The 22,346-nt window shown below is 42.2% G+C and overlaps 2 protein-coding genes across 5 annotated transcripts; both read right to left on the minus strand.

The window, feature by feature from the left end:
- Positions 1-2,180: 2,180 nt before the first annotated feature.
- On the minus strand, positions 2,181-16,295 carry clcn7 (chloride channel 7). Of its 4 annotated transcripts, none has more exons than XM_076086468.1 (25): positions 16,055-16,295; positions 15,033-15,110; positions 13,695-13,760; positions 13,223-13,288; positions 12,934-13,066; positions 12,453-12,562; positions 11,826-11,906; positions 11,635-11,697; positions 11,264-11,347; positions 10,768-10,861; positions 10,040-10,104; positions 9,766-9,882; positions 9,618-9,672; positions 9,451-9,511; positions 7,672-7,813; positions 7,059-7,152; positions 6,774-6,946; positions 6,544-6,595; positions 6,188-6,315; positions 5,782-5,867; positions 5,429-5,561; positions 5,021-5,080; positions 4,736-4,912; positions 4,365-4,445; positions 2,181-4,221 (listed from the first exon to the last, which is right to left on the minus strand). In XM_076086468.1, exons 1-25 carry the CDS (start codon positions 16,166-16,168, stop codon positions 4,135-4,137), a joined length of 2,400 nt encoding a protein of 799 aa, XP_075942583.1. In that variant the 5' UTR covers positions 16,169-16,295; the 3' UTR covers positions 2,181-4,134. The 4 variants fall into 4 exon arrangements, with proteins under 4 accessions (XP_075942583.1, XP_075942581.1, XP_075942585.1 ...); XM_076086466.1 differs by having other exon boundaries at positions 13,695-13,763; XM_076086470.1 differs by lacking the exon at positions 15,033-15,110.
- A 1,220-nt stretch (positions 16,296-17,515) lies between these two features.
- On the minus strand, positions 17,516-21,735 carry ptx4 (pentraxin 4, long). Its single transcript, XM_076086726.1, has 4 exons — positions 21,610-21,735; positions 20,727-20,905; positions 19,092-20,137; positions 17,516-18,189 (listed from the first exon to the last, which is right to left on the minus strand). Exons 1-4 carry the CDS (start codon positions 21,733-21,735, stop codon positions 17,516-17,518), a joined length of 2,025 nt encoding a protein of 674 aa, XP_075942841.1.
- Between the last annotated feature and the right edge of the window lie 611 nt (positions 21,736-22,346).

Genomic DNA, 22,346 nt, shown 5'->3' on the forward strand with positions numbered 1-22,346 from the left:
ACGCACATCATATACATTTGTTGTCCTTTTATTTCCAACACAATAACCCCACATGAATGTATTTATTATCTATTATTTATCAAAATGTTGGACCCTGAATTAACTGCTTCTGAGACCAGACAAAATTAAAGAGCTATCACTCTGATCTTTATTTCCGGAAATCACAAACGTATTAGAGACAAAGTTATTTAGAGTAAATATTATTTCTATTAGTGTGATGCATCTTAAAGGATGAACAACCTTTTTCGTGACACATATTTCATGCCAAACTCTTCGGAAAGCTAAAGTGAAAGTGGAGAAGATAAGATGGGAAAAGATGAAGCTTAATTAATAGCAAAGGAACTTCTTGTGCCAGAGATTGATCAAAGATTACAACAGAATATTAATTCAAAAACAATAGAGCAAATATATATATAAACAATAAATATTAAGTGTCTAAAAAGTAATACTGACACCAGTGCAGAATAGAAAAGCAATAACATACATTTAGTAATTAAATTAAAATAGAAAAAGTAAATTACAACAGGTAGAAATGAGTAAAAAGATATCGATGGATGTTATGAAAACAATGTAAACAAAGAACTTCTAGTAAATACTGCAAGTTGTCTCTGTTGCTGGTCATAACATCACAGTCAAACGGTTTCCTGTCATCTCGGATATTCAGCATCGCACCTCAAATTGAATTCAGGGACTGATATCACATGGATTTGCAAGTGTAATCGGCAACGATTTGGCAAGTTATTCCATTAAGCTGCGGCTACACGGGCTCTGGTAATTGCTTTCTCTCTCACACACACACACACACACACAGATACAGTATGTAAGCGATACACTATAGGAAGCGGCTAAATGGTTTCCCCGACAGCATATTGGGAGGCGTGAGTTTATCTCAGCTTAGTGTGGAAAGAATAACGCGACTCATTTGGGGCCCATTCGACCACAAACCGCCTGATTTAGTCAGACTGAGGAGGGCTGAATAGCCCGGACGCTGATGCTCTGAGGGAATGGATAATAATTTAATGTGGTAAAGGTAGTCGCCGGGCAACGCTGAATGAATAAATACAAAAGTGTTTGTCAAGGAAGGATTGAATAAGTGTTGTATGGAGGTAAGCGGGGGTGGTAATCACGTTTGTCAGCGGATGAAGGAATGAGTACGAGGGTTTTTTTTGTCAGGTGTTGAGTATTATGTGCACATATTTGACTGAATTTATCAAAGGCAGAAGAGATTAGAGGATAGTTTCAGCAACAATGGTAAACTACTGTAACTACACACACAGAGAAACCTCTGGGTCTGATAAGAGACGCCAACATGGACGCAACAGCACCACAATAACATAAAGCAAGCAGCGCTTTAAACCCATTATATTCACACTGCTTCATGGAAATATAAATCAGCAGCGGTACCCGGTGGAATGAGTGGCATCTATAAAACAAGTGCTTGAACAAGGACGGCGTCATAAAGAGCGTCTCAGGGTTAGGAGTCCCTCAGGGTTTAGTCACAAAGACCCACATCTTTCTCTCCAATGTGGACATTAGTGAGCTTCAGAGGTGCCTGTAGGTGATATCCGGATCCGACTCTGCAGCATTTATTTGGCATTTGAACTTCCCAAAAATAATCTTTGGGGCATCTGGATTGTGAAAATTAAGTTTTGTTACACAATAACCTTTATGTGCTGCAGTTCAGATACCCGAGTCCATCATGCAAAGACTGAGCTGCATTTAATTAAACCCAATATTAGCTCAAATTCATGCATGTTACATTTAAATATGGAACAGCTGATTTCTGGTATTGAAGTAACTTCTGAGTTTAGGTACAATAATCATGTTTCTTATTATCCGTCCTTTTTCTGACATCTAGTGGAGACTGAGAGAAGTGACACAGAAACATGCGACGGTGATAAATGTGTTTAATCCGGAGACAATTCTCTGTAACTGAAAGGTTAATTAACTGGAATTCTGGCGAGCTCAACTAACTGAGGTGAGGTTTTCCACACTAAGCTCTGATGCTGCAAAGACTTTTAATACGTTTTTGTTCACTTTGGATGATGACCTGTATAAATATGAGTGTTTTATTAATAACGTGATCCTCAAAACCTTTAAATCAATACTGTGGAGAGCAGAACTCACTCGATTTTAAATGTCTTCACATCAACAAATCATACACATCATTTGACAACAGATAGATTTCAATTTTATTAATTAACAAAAGGCGTATCCAGTGGTTATAAAATAGAGCATAGTCCATGTTTTAACATCTAGAACTGTACAACAAAAACCACAACGGAGACAAAATCAGAGTAAAACCTATGAATTGCACAAAGAATCAAAACAGCACTCTTATTGAAGAAACAAATTGACAAAATTAAATAACTATTATAATCTGTTTTGGGTGTTAATCTGACTCGAGTAACTCAGGAACAAATGGATCAAACGGAAGATCTGTGGTAAATGGTTTACATTCATTTCGAGCTTCATGACACTTGTGGGTATTTCTTTTTCAGTAGTAGACCAAAGTGCAAACATTTGGAGGATTTAAAAATTATGTTGGTACATGTGAGCATCAATCCATGTTTTTACTGACAGTAGTACAAATATATACGAGCTCAGCAACGCTGACGGAGATTGAAAATGATCAGACGGCCATTGTGTCTCTTCTCTCTTCAAATGTAACGAATCTTGAATTATGGGATATATGAAAACTCCGTCTGACCAAAACACACACTTAAAATATGCAACAATAAATAACAGCATCCGCTCAGTGCAAAACTACACAACAATGGAAAATAAAAACTTAAATGGTCAGTTATTACAAACCATTAACACTCTGGTTTAGTTTAATAGAGAGACATTCGTCTGAATGTATCACTGCATACCGTTATCGTGACGGTGAGACAGAATAAGAACAGAGAGGCATATGTGAACAAAACAAAGCTGAGTGTTTCCTTTTTACCAGCTAACACATCAAACAGATTCTTCTCACCTGGATATGACAGCTGGCAAAGTGAGTGTTTTATTTTGAAAGGATCCTGTCATTCTGATTTAACCCCGTGTATAAAATATCTGGAGAGATCCGTGAACACGTAGAAGCTCAGGAGAAATCCTGCAATAAGGCAAATAGTTTCTTACTTTTCTTTGCTTGACATATTATTTGCATACAACCAAAAGAACAAAACGGTACAAAAGCCCCGTGCTGTCATTTGATTCAGCACAGCAGCCGCCAAACAAACTGTGATAACAATAATAGAATCCTTTCAAAGTAAAACATTTAATGCTGTGTGAACACCAAACACGAAGCAAACCTTTCATTACATACGAAGTCGATGCGGAGACGTTGAGACTCTCCTCCTACGACGTCACGGACGTTTTTGAATCACAAATGGAGGAAAGAAGTATTGTAGTGGTCTGTGGTCAGAGCTCTACGTTAGTACCTCATAGATGACGTTATCTTGTGTTGATGGAGCAGCTAAAGAGTTAGCATAGCTTAGCACCGATCGCTGTGAACACCATTCAGAAAACAAGCATTTTAAAAAGATGTCTTGCGGACAGATCTGACAAAACATAAATTCAGACTTTATATAAAATGAGCATCATTATGTCGTTATTTTATCATCCTTTTTATTTATTATGTGTAATTAAAACAGAGCAAAAACTCTTTAGTTTGGGTTCTTACCCTCGCAGTAAGCTAGCCGACGTGTAGCTTGTTGGATAAAGTGAATAATAAGTAATAATAAGTCATTAAGGGAGCAGACACGACGGCGTCTGGTCCTCTGACGTAGAGCAGCAACAGTCGGCCATGGTTGGTGAAACGTTGGTATCCAGATGGAGGAGTTCGGCCCCTTTTCTCTCCGGCGCGTTTAGCGTGAGTCACGTGAATAAACTCAAACGATCCCGTGGTAAAAGACGAGGTGAAAAATTTGCTTCTGGTTTGGTGTGAACACAACGTAACGGTGAATTTGTGCATTCGTTTTTCTTCCAATTTTTACACCCATTTTGTCATCAAAGATGAATAAAGACATCTTGGGCCTTTGATGGTGTCCTGCATAGAGCTACACAGCTGTCGTGAACAGCTTACGAGACATCAGGTGGTCATAGTTCATAGCTGTGTGTGTGTGTGTGTGTGTCTGTGTGCGTATACTATGTCTGGGCCAGCTGAAGCTCCTCCAGTCCGTGTTTGCCCAGGTGATATCTGGCCAAGTCTTTCCTGGTCACCAGTCCAACCACCTGTAGAGAGTCACAGAGCAAATGTGACTTTAGAGCATCATCATCATCATCATGGCATTCAGCAACAATTGAATGTTGTGAAGGCTTAAATCACAGCAGGAAATGAAGTAAAGAGACCATGTGGGACAGACAGAGAATCTTACCCTGTTCTCATCATCCACCACCACCAGGTGTCGGAGTCCCAGCGCTCTGAACAGCTTAAACACACGAGGCAGAGAAGTGTCCTGCAAACAAGCCGCTTCATTTTAGTTCAGATCATTCACTTATACACAACAATTACACAAACCTCTCAAAAAGACTTTGTGTTTGTGGAACACAAAGAACATACGAGTTGATGAATCCCTCAATAACTACAAAGATGAACAAGAGAACAGTGAAACCTTGATACCCAGTTTCCTTAAAAGTAAATGTTTTGGACGTACAAGGTTTCAGCCCGATAGCCACAATGTGCAAGTTAAGAACTGGGTCAAATCTGTGCTTTTAATATGTCTGTGTGTGTGTGTGTGCGCGTTACCTGCGGTACTGTGTAAGGCGTTGCGTTCATGAACTCATTGAGGTCCATCATACACTCCCTCTCGTCCTGGGACACGTGGATGCTCTGGATCGGGGGGAAGCGGGGATAGGCGTCTCTGAAGTCCTTCAGCTGGAGCTTCCTCAGACTCAGCCGGGACCGGGCCAGCTCCACAAACACCTGGCGGGACAGAGCGGCAGCAAACCGGGGCCCGATTACATTTAAATCATCGTCACAATGAAGAATTCATCTGCAAAATGCTGTCAACCTCTTTTTTCCTGATGTTACCTTGTGCTTGAGAAGAACAATGAGCTGAGAGCGGAGGATGAGGCCGCAGAGCTTCGCTGGCTAAACGGGAGAGGAGAGCAAAAGTAATTATCCCAGTTTGACTTCTCACATCCCCCAGAGAACAGGAACTGGACTACTTCCACTCAACAGTGGCAGCAATACAGGAAACAAGTGGGCAATAGCAGCAGTCATAACTTCCTGAAACAAGATCCTTGTACCTGCATTGCATTCTGGTCTATAATTAGAATCTTTTTCAAAAGATCTCTCAGCTGAACAACTGCAGATCAAAACAAATGGCATCTTAAAGAGAGACACCGAAACTACATTTACTGTTGATGTTTTCCACTGATCTCTGCACTCGACACGCCTGAACTTATTCCACCGCCAACCAGCCATGTTGCAGTTTACCTCTTCACCACCGGCGCCCTGTGTGACGACCGGGAAGCCGTTGTGATTGGTGGACGTGTTGCTCAGGACGTCCACGATGGTTCCCACCTTCTCTATCCGGTTCAAGCAGGTGACCGGAGAACTCATCACCTCTCTGGAAGAGGGGGAGACAGTCGAGCTATATTCATACAGCAGCTTTTCAAACACAATGAATGCGATTCAACGTGCTTTACAAATGTTTGACCGCATCAAAACAAGATGAAGAGACTAACGTGCACTAATTTAAGTTAGTAAATAATGGATTAATTAATTAATTAATGACTGAATGAAAAAAATCCAGTCAACATGGCTCTCATGAACACAGAGGACCTCACCTGGCGGTCAACCAGTGGGAGGTGGCCGGAGCATCCCAGTGCAGGAAGGGAACGCTCTGCAGCTTGATGTGGATGTCATACAGACCCTGGAGCAGCAAGAGAACAATCAGACTCTGTCCCAACAGTTTACACTTCACATTTATCTTAGTTTTATACCGTCATTAGGGTTATTATACTAGCAAGCTAAACACTGCACTGTTTTGTACAACAGGTCACCTGATTACATGTCGATAAAACTTTGTATTTAGAATGACAATGCTGATTAAATCTGTCACTTTTCTAGTGTGAATGAGATAAATACTCCTGCTGAGAATCAGTGCGCTAGGATTTGGGACTATACCGTTTGTGTCCTCTGCACATGTAAAGCTGTGGGACATTTGATCAGTTAGTTGGCTCGTTTACTCACCTCTACAAAATAGTCTCCTACTATCTTGGCTGTCATGAGGACGAGCATGATGGGAAGACCGTATGTGACGTTTCCTGTCGCCTCCACCATGATGACAGTCAAACTGAGAGTCATCCTCACGATGCCACCTGTGAAGATCAGAGCACCGTTACCGCTACTAAACATTCGTCTTGTATCTGAATCTGTATCTAACAGAAGAGACGTTTCAATACGGATTATTTAAAAAGACAATTCCTCAGATCTCAACAGGTTGTGTCACTGATATTGGTCCTAAAGATATGTTCAATTTCTTATTTCCTGTTCATCACTAAGCAAAACAAATAAAAAACAACAAGGTGAAGCTTCACGTTACTCACCTAACTGAGCTGCAGCTCCAATCAGGGCATATTTACCAGGGTCAGTCCAGATCTAACGAAACACACAAAGTCTGGACGTGAGACAGAAACAATGAACTGTTTCAAACATGGTCTCATTGAGGTAATGAAATCAAAGTCTTTGGACTTTAATTCAACTATAATATGGTCTGTTTTCAATAAGTCATGTTGTCCTCATCCTACAGAGTGAAGCGTAACACACACACACTAACCGAGCCGGTGGAGGTGATGGAGGCCAGCAGAATTCCAAACAATCTGCCCCAGGCTGCTCCTATAAGCAGAGACGGGATGAAGACTCCAGCAGACACCACCAGGCCGTAGGTCCAACACGCCAGGAAGAAGTAAGTCAAAGTGAACAAACCCAGAGTCAAAGGGTTGTAGGTTCCTTTAAGAAAGAGAGGGATGAGAGACAACGTGAGTAATTGTGAAAAATGAAAGGGAGAAGAAATGGCTGGTGCACGTTTTTTTACAAACGTTACCCTCACGAACAGCTTTACCTGGCTGGTTGTGGAAGAGACTACGAACACTTTTCTCTGGAGTGTTGAAGAAGGCCGTTGCCATCGAGTTGTACTCTCCATCTGCACAGAACAACTGAGAGATAGAGACAGAAAATGACTCGAGAGAAGGAAGAGGAGACAAAAAGTGTTTTTGTGTTCTTGTTGAAGCTGTTTCTTGACCTGATGGTGTTAGATGTTAAGGTCAAAGGATCACCAAAGTAGTTACTGTTGATCCTAAAGGGGTCATGTGGATGTCTGCACCAAATTTCATGGCGAACCATCAAATAGTTGTTGAGACATTTCACTAACAATCACCAAAATCAGTGGCGTTCATCCTCTGGTGTGTTGTACTCTTCTTAGATCCTTTGGCAGTATCGTTCTCACGACATTGTTGGTGGTAAAGCTTATTGAACCAAAACAGGAAGCACCAAGACTCACTATGACAAGTGTTCATCTTATCTCAATCTGCACTTGTGTGTGTATAACTTGCTGAGTCACGCACATCATATTATCCATTTCAAAGCCGTAATAAGTAACTGTGCTTGTGACACCATGTGACTGTGACTTCCCTTATTTAAGCTTTATTACATGACATTTGACTGTGTGTGTGTACCTGCAGTGGGTACTCCTCAGTGTGTTCAGGCCCCAGAGGTTGACAGTCATTAGAGAAGTAGATCATGGTGAATGAAACAGTCGTAGTCACAGCAGCAACCAGCATGGCCTCAATCACTTGTAAAGCAGGGCGATGAACATACCTGTAACACACACACACACACACACACACACACACACACACACTTTTATTTCCCAGAAAACTCCAAAATGGCGACACGTTGTCATCCTGTGTGGACTTTCCCCGGAGACAAGGAAACTTGTCTCCGGGGAAACAGCCGAGTGGAAAACAAAAGCTTCTCTGCCTAATCTGACTTTTCTTTTGAGCCTCCAGGCGTCACGGCGCTATGCATGCCAAGTACAAACCAATCACAAGATGTGACACAAATAGACTGTTTATACAGAGTATTTTTAGAAGCAAGACTACCCGCACACTGAATGTGAAAATACCAGATATCAGGAGATTACGGTCATTTCATTCATTGCCAGATATGCTGAACAAAGTTAGACAAACATTCATGTTTTTTTTTTTCCCTCTCACTCGTCTACTTGTTTGCACACGTCTGACTCAACACTTAACATATTTATGAAACTTCACTAGATTTGTTTCAGTGTGTTGGTCGCTTGTCAAACATAGAGTACTCAGCCTGAGTACATAAATCATTTAGATATCTTCAACTACACAATTAATATTCATACTATTCACAAGGCTATCGATCATAGACGGTACCTCATCATGCAAACCCAGTGGATCCATATCTTTGACCCTTTAGGTTTCATCTCTAGTGGGGAAATCACTGTAAATATACATTCTAACAGCAAACCAAGAGTAGGATATCTTATTGTTATTATAATAGTGCACTCTGTAGTTTCTTTATCATCTTTTCATTGATAATTGATACTATTCATTACAACGCAATCTGCAGCGCTTGTTTACATACAATCTGTTCAGTTTTTATCTTATTACAATACATGCTTATTGTTCTGTTTATCTCCTCAGTTGTGTTTGTTTGCATGCGTCTTAGATTCATTTGTATATTACTGACTGCTGTGTCATTATTATTGTGTAACTGCCCCTCGTTTACATTCACATGCATGTTCCAGTTTAAGGAAACACCTTACTGCCACTATTATCTGACACAGTGACTCAATGGGTCTCTCCGTCTACAAGCTTAACTAATTAAAGTAAATGTAGCTTTTGTAAATAGACTTCATCAAAGCCACTATTGTAATTCAATACCGGACCTAAATAAATACACGTAATCAGGAAGAACCTCATGTGTGCTTAAACCAAACTGAAATACAGAAAACGTGATCCCTGTTCCAGAAAATGAGTATTTGTTTGCTAGTAGTTGTTAGTCGTGTATAGTCATTATAAAGTACCAATTCATGCAGACGAATAAAATGCACAATATGTACCATCCAGACACGAAAGCAGGAACCACAGGTTACTGAGCAGAAGGCTCCTCCCAGATCAGTCTTCCAGCGATTAGACCCGTTCTTACTCTGAGACTATTTTTAAACACCTCAATCACAAGATGCTGACATTCTGATAAACTTCTGCAGTAAACACTCAAGGGAACACTTCCTCCTCTTGCACCCCACCCTGTCCTTTACAGGCAAGAGCAAAGTCTTAATGCCACCGTGTGTTGTTGTTCTTGGCACGCTGCACACACAAAGCCATCCTTCACACTGCTCGTCACCTGACCGTTTTGTTGAAACTGAGTCGGTGACACTTTTGTTTTGTACTCGTGTTCGTTCGAGGTCTTTTTAAACCTACCTGATCCTGAAGATAGTCAGCCAGTAGTTGAGCTTGTTGAACAGAGCTCCCAGCAATCCACCTGTGAACAGTAACAGAATCAGATATACTCTTCTTATTCTTCTATTATTCATGGTACACCCTGTGAAGTATCAAACGTATTTGCAGACTCATAAAAGAGGTTTTACCGATAGCTCCCATAATGATGAACAAGGGAATCTCATACAGGTTGTAGGCCACACTCTGAAAAGAGACAACGGTGCATCTTTAACACTGACTAACAGACAACATGAAGCTGGAAAAACACACGATGAATAATATAGAAACGTTTCTCACATCATTCTGAAAGCGCCCAAAGTTGATGAGACCCGGGTTGGAGAGGTCTCCCGGGTTTTTGTGGTAGATACTGAGGAAGAAGTTGAGGGTGAAGGTGGAGATCATGGAGGCAAAGAACTGCAGGTGAGACAGAAAGTCCATGATGAAAAGGGAGGGAAGGGGACACAAAAGGACAATGTTTCACATCCATCAACTCTGCACTCTTCCTCTCCATCACATGATGGCTGAGGATGAGGTTCTGATGGAGGTATAGATGTAAGACAGTGTGACGTACTATCCTCCAAGTCAGCATCTGGTTCCAGAAAGAAGCTCCCTCCTCCAGAGAGAACAGAACGCCGCCTGTCGACCGAAACAAACACATCCGCAGTCAAGAACCACAGCAGCATTTTCACAGAACAATTCATTTGATCCACTTAAAGACTGGAGTCGAGTCTCTGTGCCAAGTAGCCGGCATGTGAACTGGGTTCACACAAGTTGAACTGTACGCACTCTGTTCACATGACGGCAACGCATAACAGACTGAGACTCGGATTTGAACTCAGGCCTCTGAGGTAATATTGTTTAATACGACATGAAATGCAATTTACATTCTGATCTCACAGACATACGTGAAATGGCCACATCCACGAGTGAATGCAACGCTCAGAGGAAGTATAAAAAGTAAGAAAGACGACTCATGGTGGGTGGGAGGGGCCATAGATGGGTCAAACAAACACAGGACCGTGAACCAGCAGTTCATGTCCTAAAGTGTTGTTTTGTTGCCTAAACCTAAAGTTAAATTGTTTCTGCGGCACACATCATGTTAAGAGGTTGTGGTCATTCCACATATTTCTGTGAGACTTTTAAAGACTTGACAATAGACCTGATGGTGACTCAGTGTTTACTTTGGGCACGCAGCTGTATTGTTGGCTTTAAAGCAGCTGAACTGCCTCCACAACTAAGGCAGATGAATAACAAAGCTCCTGTTTGTGCTGCGCTCTGGTGAGGTTGTTGGGTTTTTACCGACTGGTGCTCCGAAAGCAGCAGAGACTCCGGCAGCAGCTCCAGCTGACACAAAGTCACGTTTCTCTGTGTCTCTCCGGAAATATTCAAACATCTACAAACACAATCAAACACATATTACTAGTAACATGATCTCACTCACAAACACACCTTAACCATTGAGATTATTTTAGAACATGTCAACAGCACACAACCATGCTTAACAGATGAACATTAAAACTTTGAATTAAGGAAATCTGAATATCTCAGAAAGCAACTTCAGTAAAACAAGAATACAGCGAGTGTTTGTAACAAAGTAACTCCAACTAAAAGTAAACATATGACTGTAATCAAATATACTTCCTTCTGTTGAGTAACCTCACACACACACACACACACACACACACACACACACACACACACACACACACACACACACACACACACACACACACACACACACACACACACACACACACACACACACACACACACACACACACACACACACACACACCTTTAAGTCTTTCTTTAAAGTGGTGCTCCTGCCCTGTGAGACCCCGGCAGCTACAACAGCACCAGAGTGAATCATGGGCCCTTCCTGAGGGATTGTGGGTAAACGAGAGGAGACAGGTATGAGAGGGAATTCTTGGCTTTCATTTACAAATTCAATCCGTTCAACTTTGAGTGAAAATGAACAACTATGAAAGCAAAGACATCAGTGCAGTATGTGTTCTGTAAATGTCTGTCGTGGCCATCACGTGTGGGTTTGTCTTTGCAGTGCATATCTGGCTCCGTTGACTCTAGTCGACTCTTTACAGCAGCCTTTTGGTGAATTGAGCATCTTGAATGTGCATTAGGGAGAAGTAGATGAGCGCCAACGTTTACCTTTCCGACAGCCAGACCGCCAACCACTGAACAGATAACACCAAACACTTTCACCAGCAGAGTCTGTGGGGGACAAACACACAACATTGTTCAAAAAGTGGTTCAAGGGCATCCATGATGTGTGTGTGTGTGTGTGTGTGTGTGTGTGTGTGTGTGTGTGTGTGTGTGTGTGTGTGTGTGTGCGTGTGTACCTTGAGTCGTACCACCCTGGGAATCTTGACTCCGTTCAGGTAACATTTTATCTGAGGAATTCCACTTCCTGCTGCTATGGGCTGGATGAGACGAAGGAGAAACAGAGGAGAGGTATGTTGAAGGAAGAGATGGAATATAGAGAACTACAGCATTTATGATTACAGCAGTAATATCCGAGGATGTGATCAGAGGTATTTATATATTTACACAGTGAAATCTCTCTCTGGTTTTCACATGAAATGGCATTAACTACAGGCTTTATGTGGTAATACAACCCTGACTGAAGCACGTTTTTTGATCCGTGTGGTTGCAGGAGGAAACTTAAAAACTCAGCTGACCAGCGAGTAAACTTTGATTAACCAAAGGCCGCAAAAAAGAACCACATCCATCTTCATAAATTTCACTATTACGCACTGTTGAGTCAAACGGGTAGACACGCTGTTGGCTAATTTGATTTCACTTCCCCATCTGTATGAATGGATTGTAATTCATACACTGAACTGATTTACTTCCTCAAAATCCACGATCACACTCGAGGAATGTGATCAAGCACACAAAAGAGGAAGGCAACTGAAACACGGGTGGAGTCGTGGTGTTGAATAAAAAAAGGTCTCCTCCAGTCTCACCTCGAAACACGCAACGAGGATGGCCCCCACCATGACAAAGACGGAGTTGATGACAACCCAGAGGATGAGGGAGATCGACAGGCCGCCCACCTCGGTGAACTTATCTATGTCTGTGAGGGGTCAGAGGTCAAGGAAAAACTCAAAAGTCCTGACAGCACGTGGCTGAAACTAGTATTCAAGTACTTGTACTTAAAGTACCAAAACTAACCTTCTCATTAGGCAGAACGGCCCGTTTCAGAATCATGTAGGCTTTATTACATATTTAACTCTAATTATTGGGGCATTAATGTATTCATTACTTTAGTGTTGCAGAAAAGAAATGTAAAGTAATGTGAAGAAATATAAAGTAGCAGAAAGAAGCAGGATTCATCTATCTGAAAAGTAGATTATTCGTTTCAATATTATAAATATTATAGATTTATTAACTATCAAAGTAGTCGTTAGGTGCAGCCCTAGTATCTTGTACAAATGTTCAGGATACTCTCTTTGACCACTCGGTATTTGATCCCAGCCATTTCCTCCACCACGATGTCTATGAAACAGGCGATGAGGCCGGTCAGGAAGCCGATCAGACCACAGACCACCCAGCGACTGATCTCCAGACAGCGGAAACCCTAAAAAGGTACAAGATGAGGGAGGAAAGGAAGCAAGAGGACAGGAGACAAAACGAGCAGCAGAGGAGAGATGAGAGAAAGAAAATACACGAGTTCATACACAGGGAAATATTAAGATAGTACAACATACATTCAGGTTATTCCCACTCTACTTACCATGTAACTCATCCTCCTCTCCTCCTCCAGAAACAGCTGGTTCTCAATGTTATCATAGTCCAGACTCTGTAATAACACACAATAAAATAAATACAATCGATCAGTTAAAATAAAGATAAAAGGGGATAATGTTTGCTTCTATTCTTCATGATAAACACAGATCTTGTGACGTCTTTGGCTCAATGTCAGCGAGTTCATATCAAACCAAAAATATGTTAATACAAAGCTGATTCCAGTCTGCTTAAGATTATTGCCCTCTTTGTTGCCCACAGATGTTACAGTTTCATGGCCTGAACACATATACCTCTGTTACAGACTCCTTTTACTGTTTTCATTGCTTCCTTTATTTAGCAAGACTCCTACAAAGTGTCACTAAAGTAGGAAATATTCAAATCTTACACACGAGGCTTTAATTAAAAACAGTTTCTAGAATCGTTTGATAATCAGCTGTTTGACGGCTGGGCGGTTTTACCTCAAATTTAAGTGACAGCAGCTTCTCATTGTGAGGGATCTCTTTAGGCCGCCCCCGAAGAGAGTCCTGCTGGGAAAAACACAGATCACCAAATCAACACTGAGCTTTAACCTCTGACCTGTTGAATCATGTGAGCGGCTGCAAGGAGCTGGGAACTAAGTTACTGACATCAGAGGAAGCGAACATTTAGAATAAACAGCAGCAATTCACAAACATTTAAAACAGAACGAGAAAGAGAGGACAGCGTCAACAGACTTTATCTAACGTAGATACTGGAGAATGAATAATGAGGCAGATGGAAGATTCATACACGTCAGCTAAAGGCAATTAAAAACAAGAGCCCCTCTTCACATCTACATGCAATGTGAAGAGAGTCACACCACTGTGGCCCGTCACACAATCAGAAGCAAATAAAGCAAAAAAAGAAGTAAGTGACATTCATAGAAACACAAACAGACTGTAAACAGATAAACAGTATTTAACAAGCGTGCAGATCACATGCACGGCATCACATTCCCATCAGGCATTGCAAACAGAGCTGAATCTGATGGTTTCTGTCACGGAAGGAAATGTGATGCACCGTGAAGCTAAGTACGGTAAAATAGCCTCAAACGTCAGTCGCATGGTCTCGTCCTGTTCTGTCACCACTGACTGTGGCCTTGTTGAGTCTCACACGCTGAATTTAACGGACTCATTGTGATCTTTGGGGGGCATTTATGGGATTTATTTTATTGCCTGATTACCTGAAACTGTGCAAAGAGCTAAACAAATGAAACTTGATGAAACCTCACTCTGGTTTCAAACCTATTAATACGTGTTTGGCTTCACATTTACAGCAGGAGGGTTTTGATAAGTCTGTTACAAAATCCTGATTGGTTGAGCGGTCAGGGTCGAGCTGCACACGGCCGGCATCGATTCATCATTTGCGATGCGCCACAGTGGAAACCTTCAGACAGTTTCCAAACACGTGTCTTTCATTCACGCTGGATGAGTCAACTGTGCCCAGTAAAGCAGCTCGTCTAAAGCCGTATTCAGCAGGGAGGAACTGAGATTAAATATAATACAATAACGTTTGAAACCTCAACTTTATCTCAGGTCGAGTCTCACAAATCAGGCTTTAAGGCTCCACGTGTAGCCTGAGCACGAGGCCGAATCACATTAAATCTACTGTAAATGCCCCCCAACGGATACGTTTTATTTTGTAATTTTAAGACAATAGTTGTTGATAGTTGTCATTGTAGTGGAGAAATGCTGCGGACGGTCTTGGTGGAGCGATGATAAAGGAGCAACAGACACAGAGAGAAAGAGAGCGATGACGTTTTCGGACTCAGACTTTACCTCCTCCGACGATATCTCCTCCTCCAAATCCACCGTGCTGAGTCTGCCTATCTGAAATATACGGCCTCCTCCAGACAGCTACAGACATCACAGACATCAACAGACATATATGTATGTTTGGCTTTGTGTGGCAACTCCTGAGCTCATGTTCTAACATCACACAGATGCTGATATTCAGAGAAGAGTAACAGGCTCCAAGAAACTAACGACGCATGTACGATCAAATGTACAAGAGCACATTATGATAAGAACTACTAGGATAGTTCCACCTTTAGTCCTGGTGGTGCAAGAGGTGGCTGACTGGTACTGGTGGCGTTGGAGGGGAAAAGGAAGTTGGATTTTCCCGTGTGTTTCAATATTAGAGGGACAGATGACTTCATTCAGTCTGAAGGTCTACTAGCTGATGACATTATTAAAGCTTGATAGTATTCTGTTCTCTAGTAAACTAAAAGCAACCTTGTGTAGGATTAAAACGGCACAGATTACCTTAAATCTTACGTAACCTGATTTTATTACTTGAGAAGTGCAGCGGGCATTATACTCTTTGGAACTGACTCATAGGTTACCTTATGTTCTTCATCATCATCCTTTCTAAGTTAGGACTGTTAAGTTGTTCATAATGATGCATGTGTCCTTAATGTTCATACCAGGGAATGAACAAAGTAACAAGCTAGTGGAAAGCTTTGCAAAACTCTCTGTAAACCTATTATTTGTTTAAAGTAACTGAATCTAACAGAGTGCATGGTGTAAGTAATTCAATCAACATTCATTTAATTACTTTTCATGCAGTTACATTCCAAACAAAGCTTGCTGTTGCATCTGATGCCCTCCCCAAACTGCAAACATACCATAACACATGAAAACACACCCCAAAAAATGTCATTACAAGCATTCATAACATGCAGCATTTAAAAACAAGGCTAAACGTGACCTAGTAGTGGTTAATAAACACATGACACAGCAGGAGTAACAGCAGGAGTAACAGCAGCTTAGGCTAGCTTAGCCCAACATGCTAACAGTACCTGTCTGGAGAGTCTGGGCTGCTCGGAGCCGTTGAGCAGCGGCGTCCCCTCCCCGGTGATCCCGGACTCGTCGGCCCGGCTGGACCACGACACTTTCTTCGTGATGTTGGCCATGGTGTCTTCCGGTAGCTCGCCGCTATGACTGTGGCTAATTTACTTCATCAGTGGCAGTTATTGCTATAGCTAACTAACTGTTATTCTCCCTCAGCTCCTTCATGATCACTCTAGTGACTCGTGACGCCTTGTAAGGCTCGTGAGCAGGGTCAAACGAGATCCGTTTAGGCGCGTTGGATGCTGGGACTTGTAGTTTTGTTGTTTAATAGGCGAAAGACAGAGGGTGGGTGCAAAGACATCAGTGCCAACAGGTTCACCAGAGGTGGAGTAAAAAATCTTGATAAATTAATATTCCAGATCCTGTTAAGGAGAAGTAGCAATACTGCGATATTTAAAAAAAAGTATTGAAGTATGAGCAAATGTGTCAAAAGTAAAAATATTAATAATTCTGAAAAATGGCGTCTTACAGTGTTAATAGTATCCTATTATGTGATTACAATAAATAAATGCATTAATGTGCAGGAAGCAGTTTTGTACCTTTATAGTTGGTCAGGTATAGCTTATATTAAGTATTTTATTTAGATATAGTTAGTTCGTTCATATTTTATGAACTCATGTTTTGTATGTAAAATATTGATCTGTAGCTACTGACTAATGCTGTCAAATAAGTGTAGTGGAGTAAAGAGTGTACTCAAGTGCAAGTACCTTAAAATACTAACTCGTCATTCATTTGTTGGAGTCCAGATCATACACAATTTAAATTTACAAAAGCACACAACAAAAGCATGATCAGATTTAGAGATTTATTCATATAAAAATAAGCATTATAAGTTTCTACTGACAATCCAAAAGACAGACCAACATATATCTATATCTACAGTCACACAGTGGCTATCAATATAAAAGATATCCACGAACATGTAAGAAAGTGCAGCATCATTGATAAAAAAAGGTGTTTTTCTCTTCCTTTAATCTCCATCCTGTATCTGTATAATGTTTAACAAAATGAGTCAAAGTTCATATTAATTATTAGAGGCTGTTTTATTATACAACATGTTATGTCTGTTACAGATCAGAGGGAATCTGTCTCAGGAGTGAGCCTATGTTGAGACATTAATATCACATTTACAGGCACACTTGTATTATTCTAGGATCCTTCGTAGTGTTTAATGATTGACTGGTGGATCAAACTTAGATTATTATTGACAGCTGATCAGTCTGAGTTCCAGTTTTGGTTAATATAACTTTAAGTCCAGTAAGAATAGTGTTGTGAGTACATCAAACACATGAGAAAAAATAATCTAAAAGGACAAGAGTGTTTATTTTAAAAGGCAGGCAAGAGACAATAAACATTCCCTGCAGAACTTGTTGGAATGAAACTCTTGATTTGAATCCTCCTTTGTAACTTTAATACACACAGTGCTCCAGACATTCACATGCCACCTGCTGCACCTCCCCATGGACCTCCTTGATGTCCTCCATGCCAAGCACCACCCCTCTGGGCACACCCCTTCCTTCTGCCACCCCTTCCACCTCCGAAGGACTCAGCACCCGGCTCCACATCCTGAACCCGGCCACCTGCCCAGCGAAACCCTCTGCAGGGTCGAACCCCCCACCGACGGTGTCCTGCTCCTGCCCCAGCACCACTGATCCACCGCCGGGAATCTCCCAGCCCTTTCTGAAGTTGGAGCCTGAGGAGGCGAGCCGCCCGTCACTGTAGTGCCAAAAACGACCCTGGATGGAGGACCAGAGGGCGCAGAGGTGGTGCCAGCGAGCGTCCAGGAGCGACGACGCAGAGAGACGGCGATAGACGGGGTCTCCAATGACAAAGTCCAGGGAGGGGGAGGAAGAGGAGGGGAGGGAAGATGAGGAAGATGAGGCAGAGGAGTTTCGTCCATACAGAACTAACTGGTTGTCGTTGAAGTCTGTGGCGTAAGAGAGCAGAGTGCCGACATGTGAGGCCTCCACACGGAGCCACAAACACACAGAAAGTTCAGGAAGGTCGGGGAGAGACCGGAAGAAGGTCACGTAGTTTTCCGTTGAGGCTGAGGGGAAGAGCAGCATGGAGTCCACGTTACAGACTGCAGACAGAGGGAGAGAGAAGATAAATAAAAACCCTGGAGCCAACATGTAAACATTGGTTTAGTAAGTTACAGTTTAAGGCTTTACTCACCATTCCCCTCAACACACAGACAAAATACATCCAGGACATAAATCAGCGAATTTATTAAACAGATGAGTTATAATGTGTTAATTAGTGAGCTTTGGGGGTTGCTGCTTGGCAGATTTTGTTACCTTCTGTGTCTCCGTTTCCGGTCTTTGTGCTAAACTAAGCTAAGCTAACCTGCTGATGGCCTCACATGGCTTCACGTGGCTTCACATTCAATGGACAGATCCATAGTCCAGGTCTCAACATTGTATGTCCAGTCACTGGTTGAAAATACAAGATTGTCGGAGTGTTGGTTTCTTTCTTTGGCCATTTTCATACTGTGATTGTTTTGGTACCTGGAAATGTAATCAACACTGTGTAGAATGTATTCGCCCCCACAGGGGAAACATGAAGAAATGGCTCAATCTGGTTGAAAATGGTAAAAACAACCATTTTTGAAGCCAGGGCTCCAAACGATCAAAAGCCTGATATAATAGAATGTATGTTTTGTGCTGTAATGGTTGTGGGATCAAAAATCATGGGACATTTTGTCCTTAGGGGTCTGTATTTTGGCTACACTGTTTATTATAGATGTATAGGAGCTGAGGTTGAGCTTCCAAAATCAAAAACTATTTATGCTGAATGCATAACACAGCAAACATGATCGAAAAAATAAATACAAATGAAAAGGACAAAAATGTCAGACAAAACATGTTTAAATGTATTCCTTCTCTGAATATGCAGGTCATAAGTACCTCTAGTATTGTGAGGTACTATTGTCAGGTATTGTGAGACTATTAAAGGATTATCTTATCTTATCTAACTATTACTTACTGGTTGCATCCTTTTTGGGAACGGGTCGAGCAGGGATCTTGTGCCTCACAGGAAGATGGAGGAAGTTGTGGATCACTGAAGACTCAACCTTTGTGTCACTTTCTTCCTCCTCTCCTCCGTCCCAGTCGCTCACCCGATGAGACTCAGGCTGGGACTGAGGGAGATCATCTGGAACCCGGGCCTGTGGAGACCCCTGACTGGTCCTGCTGTGTCGATCTTTAGTGGGTTCACGATAGGTTGGAGAATGAGGGAGGGGCCGGGGCCAAGAGGCGTGCCTGGGGTTGTGTGACTGGGGGTGACGGTTCAACCGAGGCTGGGATTGTTGCTGGACCTGTGCATGAAGATACGGCTCAGTCTGGCTCGACTGGAGCTGCTCCTGCTCGATCGGGTACGGCTTTCTCTGGGCCCGGATCTGGATCTGTGACTGGGGATGGTAAGAGTCAGGCTGGGGCAGGTAATCTGTGGACCGGGGTTCAAGATTTGGGACTTGTATCTGCTGATGAGATTCTGGTTGAGGTCTTGACTTCTGGGTCTTTGAATGTTTAGGCTGGTTCGGTGTTGCCTGGTACTGATGAGGCTCTGGGTGGTTTCTGTTCTGCGCTGTGGACTGTGATTGATTATCAGTCTGTGAATAGTTGATACCTTCTGATCCGGGTTGGGTATCCAGGATCCTTCCAGGCCTCCCTCCTCTCGGTGTTTGGCTCTGAGGTGTGACGTAGGAGTCGAGGGACCCTCTGGTTCTAACTCCTCCGTTCTGCTGCAGCACCTCACCGAGCCGGCCCTCCAGCCGGGTCACACGCAGGGCCTGGTTCTTCAGGGACTCCTGCAACCCTCTCAGCCCGATGAGCAGCTCGTCGCGCTGGTCCTGCAGGGCAGCCAGCCTTTCGTCTTGGCTCTGGAGCTCCAGGGTGAGCATGGAGAAATCCTGACCGGGATCAGGCTTCTTTTTCTGGGCGTGTCGGCGGTTGTCCCTCAGGTTCCTCTCCATCGAAGCCAGACGACCCTCCATCCGTTTACTCTTCTTCTCCAGCTTCCTACTCCACTCTCTGGGAGAATAATCGACAGGAGAACACTTGTTGTTGGAAATGCAGCATTTAAAATCAGGCCTGGTTTGTCAGATATATATGAAAGATATCTGCCGATACATTTCATAATAAATGAAAAGCATTGATTGCTGATCAATTCTGAAAGTTATTGCAAATGCAGATCTATGTCAACAGGTGAGCTCTTCAAATGTATAAACTTTGCAAACTTTTGTTGCATTAGAGGAAATTAATCCAGTAAAACAATATGGATTCTCATTCCCCAGAAAATAATAGATGCTAAAAAGAAAAGCGACTCACTCAACACTTCAAATTCCTTCCTTAAATAAATCCTAATGTTTGAGCATCTATTTATATTTTAGTTTTCTTGTGTGAAGGTCTCTTTAAGAAATCAAATTCCTGTCATTTTATGTGCTGAAACTGGATTTACCTCAAATTGGCTTCTCTTCTCCACTCTGCTGTTTACTTTCTATGATGCCTTTACTTACCAAAAACAACCAGTAGGGATTTGTCTGGGATAAATGTATCCGCAGATATATTTACAGTCGACCCTTAATTAGTTATTTAGTGACATTTGTACCCGACCTCTGACCTGAGACCTTCTATCTCCTGCGTTGTGCTCAGCTTGAAGTGTTGGAGGTCCTGTGACACGCTGTGCCAGTTGTCACTCAGGGCCTGAACACGTCTCTCCAGCCCCCCCGAGGAGTTTCTGTTCTGGTTCAGGGCCAACATGTCCAAGCGGGCCTGGGTCAGTGCCTGGAACTGCTGGAACTAACAAAGAACAAATGTGTTTTCACAAGTCTTTCTGCAGCTGTTTGGATTTGAAGGTCAGGAAAATACTCAAAACCTCCAGAAAGAAAAAACAAAACAAACATACAATGCATTTCTGTGATGACTTTTCCTCTTGAACAATCGTTGCTGCAAGAGGTTTTTCACCATTTCAGCTGCATACCCAAAGTACTTTCACAAAATGAATAATTTGTTATTAGCCATTTTGTTTTTGTGTGTATGCCCGATAAAAGTGAAGAGGAGTAGGTCGACAGCAACAGTGAAGTCGAGGAGAAGGGTTTGAAGTTAAAGCTTGTTGAGTTGTAAAACCTAAATTTTATGCCTTTTAGGCTAATTATTAATCATTGTCACAGACGTTACATCAAAAACACATTACAAAATACAGTTTAGGCTCAGGTAGGCAATTCCTTTCAAGAAATATTATTTTATTTGTTGAGATTCTCTTGACATCCCGACAGCAATCAATAAATCAAATGCTCGGACTAAGAAGAAAAGATATATTGTATCTGTGGCTGTTGCACTACTTAAGCTCCTTAACGTTCATTCATCACTAACTCAACACACAACGGAAAAAATACCAACAAAATAACTGCATAACAAACACATGAATGCAATAAAAATGTCCATTATTTGATGAATGTTGGCCACACACACACACACACACACACACAAAGTCCAATTCAAACCTGCTCGTTGAGTCGTCGTAGTTTCTGGGACACAGGATCGACTCCCTGCACCATAACAGGCTGCATTTGCAGCAGAAGCATGTGGACCAGGATCAGGGGCCAGCGGCCGGGCCTGAGGCTGCACATGGTGCAGTGTAGCTGGGATAGATGCAGCTGGGAGCCTGAGTCCCTGTCTGGATGTCTGGAGGTGAAGAGCAGAAGAGAGAAAGACATAGCGGAAAAGGGCTGGTCTTGATACACACTGTAAACACACAATGAACACATATGCACACACACGTACAAAACACAAAAAGCACGCCCACAAGCTCGGACCAGACTTTCCATTTTCCACAACATCATTGGGGACCTCAGAGGAAATGCAGATGGATAAAACAGGTACTCAGATTCTCTCTGCCTCTCTTTCTCTCTCTCCTACACAAAGAAAAGTAAACTTATCTTTCTACAAACTGATGTCCAGTGTTTATTAAAATGCAGAATAGTAGATTACTATACAATTGTTTTTATGTTAAAGTGCTGAGAATGATGTTTTTCTCCACCACAATCCCACTTTAAGTTTGTTACTGGTATTACTGTTGTCGATCAGATTCAGCACAAGTAGAAAAGGTGTATACTTTTATTTGTATGTATGTGTATTGTGCTTATTGAGCAGTAAATGTCATGATGCGTGGGCTAATTGGAGAAGCAGGCTGTACTTTCCTCTTCCCCCTGACTCAATCATGGTTCCTTTCTTCTTCTTC

Source organism: Anarhichas minor, unplaced genomic scaffold (genome assembly GCF_050575085.1).
Source record: "Anarhichas minor isolate MPS153535 unplaced genomic scaffold, ASM5057508v1 ptg000007l, whole genome shotgun sequence".
In the NCBI taxonomy this organism is placed as follows: Eukaryota; Metazoa; Chordata; class Actinopteri; order Perciformes; family Anarhichadidae; genus Anarhichas; species Anarhichas minor.